A 6,599-nucleotide genomic window follows, 5' to 3' on the forward strand; every position below is an offset into this window, starting at 1 on the left:
TGTTCATCTAGAGGCAGCATCGATCGGCTTCAGTTAGCAGCACTAGCGAAGGAATCCTCGATCGGGTTCAGTTAACAGCTATCGATCGATCGCTCGGGTTCAGTAGTGCGTAGCCTGCAGTGCAATCGCTCGGGTTCAGTTAGATCCCAATGCCTCACTCGGGTTCGGTTAGATCCCAATGCCTCGCACCCACGCGCGTGCCTGTACGAGAGAAACACACATCGCTCAGCCCCGACCACCCACCGTAACCGGGAACACCCCGATATTTTCCTCGCCCTCGCTTCTACCATGGTTTTTTCCGTCATGGACGGCCCAAAGAATGTCATGCCGCTGCGTCTCCGGCCCGCCCAGGACGAAAAGCCCATTTTCTGTCATGAATTTTTTTCATAGAGGTAGGACCCCAACACATCTATGATGATACCGGGTTTTGTCACAATTATCGTCATAGAAGTGTCATAATTATGATAGAAAAAATTTCGTTCGGCCCAAAATGTCACGGATGCGTCTTTTTTTTGTAGTGAATGGTGGTGATGTGATCCGCGCAGGGCTTCACCTAAGCACTATGACAATATGACCAGAGGAGTAAACGGTGGAGGGGGGCACCGCACACGGCTAAGAAACAATTGATGTTCTTTGGTGTGCCCTCTGCCCTCGTATATAAAGGAGGAGACGGGAGGAGGCCGTCCCTAGGGGCATGCCAAGTGGGGGGAAACCCACCAGGAATCCTAGTCCTAGTCGGCCCCCTTTCATTCTTTCGAAGGGGGAAAGGTGGAAGGAGAGGGAGAGGGAGAAGGAAAGGGGGGACACACCGCCTTCCCTTGTCCAATTCAGACTACCCATGGGGGGGCACGCGCCACCTCTTGTGGGCTTCCCTCTCTCTCCCCTTATGGCCCATGTGGCCCATTACTTTCCCCGGGGGGTTCCGGTAACCCCTCGGTACTCCGATAAATATCCGAAAAACTCCGAAACCATTCCGGTGTCCAAATACTATCGTCCAATATATCAATATTTACTTCTTGACCATTTCGAGACTCCTCGTCATGTCCGTGATCTCATCTGGGACTCCGAACAATCTTTGGTCACCAAAACACATAACTCATAATACAAATCGTCATCGAACGTTAAGCGTGCGGACCCTACGGGTTTGAGAACTATGTAGACATGACCGAGACACATCTCCGACCAATAACCAACATCGAAACCTGGATGATCATATTGGTTCCTACATATTCTACAAAGATCTTTATCAGTCAAACCGCGATGACAACATACGTCATTCCCTTTGTCATCAGTATGTTACTTGACCGAGATTCGACCGTCGGTATCCTCATACCTAGTTCAATCTCGTTACCGGCAAGTCTCTTTACTCATTCTGTAATGCATCATCCCGCAACTAACTCATTAGTCACATTACTTGCAAGGCTTATCATGATGTGCACTACCGAGAGGGCCTAGAGATTCCTCTCTGTTACTCGGAGTGACAAATCCTAGTCTCGATCTATGCCGACCCAACAAACACCTTCAGAGACACCTGTAGTGCATCTTTATAATCACCCAGTTATGTTGTGATGTTTGATAGCAGACAAGGTGTTCCTCTGGTATTTGGGAGTTGCATAATCTCATAGTCAAAGGAATATGTATAAGTCATGAATAAAGCAATAGCAATAAAACTTAACAATCATTATGCTATGCTAACAGATGGGTCTTGTCCATCACATCATTCTCCTAATGATGTGATCTCGTTCATCAAATGACAACACATGTCTATGGTCAGGAAACTTAATCATCTTTGATTAACGAGCTAGTCAAGTAGAGGCATACTTTGTTTTGTCTATGTATTCACACATGCATCAAGTTTCCGGTTAATACAATTCTAGCATGAATACTAAACATTTATCATGATATAAGGAAATATAAATAAAAACTTTATTATTGCCTCTAGGGCATATTTCCTTCAGTTTCTTAATATTTAGATTTGCCCTTTCTTAAGTAGTTCCTAGCTAGATACACATTTACTTTCTAAATCACTATATTTATTGTTGACTTTTAAATGCTTCTCATTATTTTGTCATTTATATATAGATTACCCCTTTTACTAAACTGATTCCATGTATATGTTGTGTATACTTTGTACTATATTTGCTTTCAAATGATCCTCATTTATTTGTCTACTAAAGCGAATATTTGCCTTCAATATTTTCCATTGAATGAACTCATTTATTCGCTACATTCATCGTATAAGATTAGCTTTTAAATGTGGCACATTTATTTTTCTCATGATATTTGCACCCTCCTCACCTACTCCTACATACACATTGGGATGCTTTACACTATTTAAAGAAGGGCAGAAGGGCCTTAGTGGAAAGCAAACAAGCACAAAAAAATGTTTTCCTCTTGACATCTAAATTGAGAATTGTCTTCAACATATTGTGTTGTATGTGCTACTTCTCGCTGATGTAGTTACAGGAAAATCTTCCCCTATAGAGGTATGTGTTACACTTTACTCCCATTATTTAGGTCGAGACATATTCAATATTGAAATAATCATGATTTACATTCTTCATAAGTTGACTTTTCTTCCTTTTTATAATTTGAAGCAAGGAAACTCATCAATGCCATGGCCCTCTGTTCTTCATCCAGTGATTTTCCATACTAGTGAAAATCTTGCCTCGGATCAAAATTCAGTAATCTCTTATGTGAGTTCTACTTCAATTATTAATTTCCAAACATAACTTAATATGCATCCCTGACCCTTAGACTATGTTTGATAGATCACGAGTCATGTGTGGACTCCTCGAGGTGGTGCTGAGAACTATTATGGCATTGAGGCTACAATTGATGTATATGGATTTAATTTACAACCCTGCCAATTAAGTGCATCTGGAATTTGGATTGTGAACAAAGGAGATGGAAAACCATCTTCAGCTAGTGGATTTCAAGTTGGATGGAGTGTAAGTTACATCTAGGCTGGAGAGACACAAGTTGATTGGACTGATTTAGTTTATTAATCATTAAACAACTAAGGAAATAAAAGGAACTATTGTAATATGCTCTTTGTACTCCACAGAACCCAATCAATAATTTATTGTAGAACATTTTAGCTAGGACTATTTTGTTTCTCAAGCAATGATGTTATATGTGTATGTAAACTTTCTCGCCAAAATAAAGGACACAAACAAATCTAATGTGCAAATTTTTCTAAATAATATAAAATATTGTGAAAAATCATCAGGAATAAGAGCACTTATAAGAAGCTCATTGAAAAAATAATTATACTATGCGAATTCAAATATACATGGCATAATTTAAACAAGTTTGTGCATTGTAAATACATCACTACATAAGACTACCATATTTTGCGCATCAAAGTGAACACTAGTGAATTTTATGCAGATTTTTCCGAGGTTCTACAAAGATTCACATACCCATTTCTACACATATTGGACTGTAAGTTTCATTCAGTGAACTCTTTAGTGTATATTAGTAATAATTTGTACTGAAGATATACATTTAGGAGTGATTGCCTCAAAGTGTTCATTGCACTACTATACATTCACGAACTATATGTGTCATTGGCATGGAAATAGCAGAAGAATGGGCTATCTTGTCATTAGTTTTTGTGATGTAAAGTTAGCAAGGTGTGTAGTAGGAGGCCATCCTACACCAATAAAAGGTTCACACATTGATGCCTTTTGAATAGGTTTGGTGCATCCTTGGATCCCAACTTAATCTCGTGTTGCGAATGCGATAAATGGAAGTGTCTAGAATAGCTAATGGGATAAAATATAAGGCCTCCTTGATCCTCCCTTAGATGAGAGAAATGCTTGATTGGTGACTCGGTTCAAAGACAAGTCTACCTCCAAGCTCCATACACTCGAAATGTCCAAGTCTTTCAAGGTCCCTCGGGTCTGTCTCGACACTTCAAGCTGTAAAGGGCTCTATGGACTACATCTACCCCTAAGCTCTAGTGAAGTGCATGTGGATGGTTACATGCTTCACGGAGGGCTTACAAAGTTTATGGGTGGTTGACAAATGGCCAAGGCTACCTATTGTGGTGGTCGATAGGTAGAAGGGATACAATTGTAAATTTTTGTCTACTAGTCTGTGGTAAAATAGGGAAGAGGCGTGGAGTATGTTCCATGCTGGACTAGTCCACATATCCATCCACTTAAAGGTTCCACTCTACTGGCTCTTCACATTGAGAATTTTTCTTCTAGCTAATATTTCCTACTTTTGATTTGTTGGCCATGACTAGTTTCTTAGACTTTTGTTGACTACTTGAGTTCAAAATTTCACCATGCATACCATGTAGGACTATGTGGGATCCATAAGTAGGATTAGCTATTCCGTCAATAATATGTATGCCTCTTTCACTGTAAAATGAATTCACATACTGAAGTGATCTTTATCACATCCAAAAACTTTAGGTACAATGCCTTCTTTCGGCCCTGAAATATTAGGAAAAGCTCCTACTACATATTTAAAAAGCGAGGTCTTCACCTTTGGTCAGTACCACTAAAAGGTTGAAACCAAACAAAGTGTCTAACCAAGGGAGTATAGAAAGGACAAAGTGAACGGCTTAAAGGCACACTTAACCTTAAGGACAATTAGGGATATGTCTCATTGGAAACATAGTAGCCAAGACTAGGTACTACTTCCCCCCTAGAAACATGATTGTGGATTTTTAAAATGATTAATGCATAGTTTTATGAAAATCATAAATGTTACACCCTCCGTTCCACAATACTTATCTTGGTGAACTAAACCAATAAGAATTATGAAATGGAGGGCGTAATGTATACCAAAAAAGTATGCAAGACTCAAAAGATTGTAACATGTTTTCTATATTGCTATGACAGAGTGGTGGATCACTCACGAAGGGTTGCAGTGACATGATTTGTCCTGGCTTTCGAAAGACATCATCAAGTATAGCTCCGGGAAGTATCATTAATCCAGTTTCAGATATCCACGGCCAAAAATCATACATTACAATAAGAGTTTTCAAGGTAAACATGTTGCCCAAATTCTAGCTAGATTATTTGTCCTCTTGCATTTATTTTTGGGATGGGGAAGGGGAGCAGTGCATTTACCTTGGTGTTTTTATATTTATATTAAGGTGTTCAAATGAGTTGGAAACTAGAACTAGCCGGAATCAAACTATTATGAGCATTGTTGAGTCCTGCACCAACCCTGTGAACTCAGCAATGTTCAAAGTCTCGCATAAAGCTTTTGCTAATTGTACTTGTTGGACCGACCTATAATGACATACAAGAAATTCTTATCATTGTATATTGGCTCATGGTTGGTAGGGTGGGATGCAACATATTTTTGGAGAATGGCATGCATGTTATGTTGTAAAAATCTATTCCTGACTGCGACTCACACAAATTTTAGGTTGTCGCTCCATAAAGTTACAAATCCACTACGACTGGCAATGCACTACTTAATTAGCACTTGTGACAGCAACTTTATGTCTATTAGTCACCATAACTTCTAATAATAATTATGTTGCTTACAACTAGGCCCAGTCTGTCAGACTCCATCAACTGAAATGAATATTGATTGATTAAAGCATATGTAGTTTTGTGATATGACTATCCAAATATGTAATGGCTTCATAAATTCTCTTATAAGTGAGATTTTGATAAGTTTATCAAACTGAATGCTCTCAAGAATGTTTTAAATAGTTGTTATTTATGTTTCCAGGATAAATCTTCTGGTGACTAGCACATCCATTATGGATTAAACGGTGGTATCAAACCAGTTGGCTATTTTCCAAAATCCTTGATTCGAGGACTTATTAATAGGAAAGTTGAGATTAGTTTTGGCGGCTCTGTGTCTCTCCAAAAGCCACAACCGAGTCCTCCGATGGGAAGTGGCTACGCTCCAGCCGGTGGCAATGCTGCGTCCTTCAACAATATCAAACTAATTGATGCCAATGGCAATGATCATCTTGTGAACACAAATCTTCCATTTCGTGTGGACCCCAAAAGATGCTATCCTATATCTTACATTGATTCAGGCAGGTTCTTTTACGGGGGATCTGGATGTGTTGATTAAATCTGGATGCCCCATATATGTACTTGAATTTCTAATAAAATAAGAAATGATTGTTCAAATTAATGCCTTCAATTGATAAGGACAATTTTGCGGGTACCTTTTATGTTGCCGCACATGATTTTATTTTACTAATAGGACATCACCACAGGTAACTAGGTATTACTAGACACGAGATTGTCCAAGCTTGAGCCCCTAGGGTTGAGTAATAGACAATACTATATCCCGAGAAAGAGCACAATGGTGGATACGAGGTGAGAATCTAACAAGTGGTTGGATATTTGATGGCCGTGGTGGATGAATTAGGCAACCTACTGTAGAAGTTTCGACATTCTCTTTCCCAGTTATATATTGTGCAATATGCAGAGCTTGTACATCCTACCCTCTTATAGGCAAAAAATAACCCTTCTTTATAGAACTTAGATAAAAAGAGACTTAAAGAGGATTAAAGTGAAAGTATAAATGCCTAACAAACTTCTTTTTTGAGAGCATGCAAATTGTGCGCCTTAACTTTATAGAAGTCAGAAGGTAAAATACAAAAA

General features: G+C 39.1%; 1 protein-coding gene across 1 annotated transcript; it reads left to right on the forward strand.

The window, feature by feature from the left end:
• Nucleotides 1–2,378: 2,378 nt before the first annotated feature.
• Nucleotides 2,379–6,145, forward strand: LOC119272496. The gene is made up of 6 exons (XM_037554001.1): nucleotides 2,379–2,486; nucleotides 2,598–2,696; nucleotides 2,772–2,951; nucleotides 3,394–3,447; nucleotides 4,860–5,006; nucleotides 5,707–6,145. Exons 2-6 carry the CDS (start codon nucleotides 2,613–2,615, stop codon nucleotides 5,725–5,727), a joined length of 486 nt encoding a protein of 161 aa, XP_037409898.1. The 5' UTR covers nucleotides 2,379–2,486; nucleotides 2,598–2,612; the 3' UTR covers nucleotides 5,728–6,145.
• Nucleotides 6,146–6,599: the final 454 nt, after the last annotated feature.

The sequence above is a fragment of the Triticum dicoccoides genome, chromosome 1A, assembly GCF_002162155.2.
Source record: "Triticum dicoccoides isolate Atlit2015 ecotype Zavitan chromosome 1A, WEW_v2.0, whole genome shotgun sequence".
Lineage (NCBI taxonomy): Eukaryota > Viridiplantae > Streptophyta > Magnoliopsida > Poales > Poaceae > Triticum > Triticum dicoccoides.

Coding starts and splice junctions, on each gene's coding strand:
- LOC119272496 (XM_037554001.1), top strand. CDS start 2,613: ATGCCATGGCCCTCTGTTCTTCATCCAGTGATTTTCCATACTAGTGAA. Junction 2,697..2,771: donor AAAATTCAGTAATCTCTTAT/GTGAGTTCTACT, acceptor TATGTTTGATAG/ATCACGAGTCATGTGTGGAC. Junction 3,448..4,859: donor ATTTCTACACATATTGGACT/GTAAGTTTCATT, acceptor TTGCTATGACAG/AGTGGTGGATCACTCACGAA.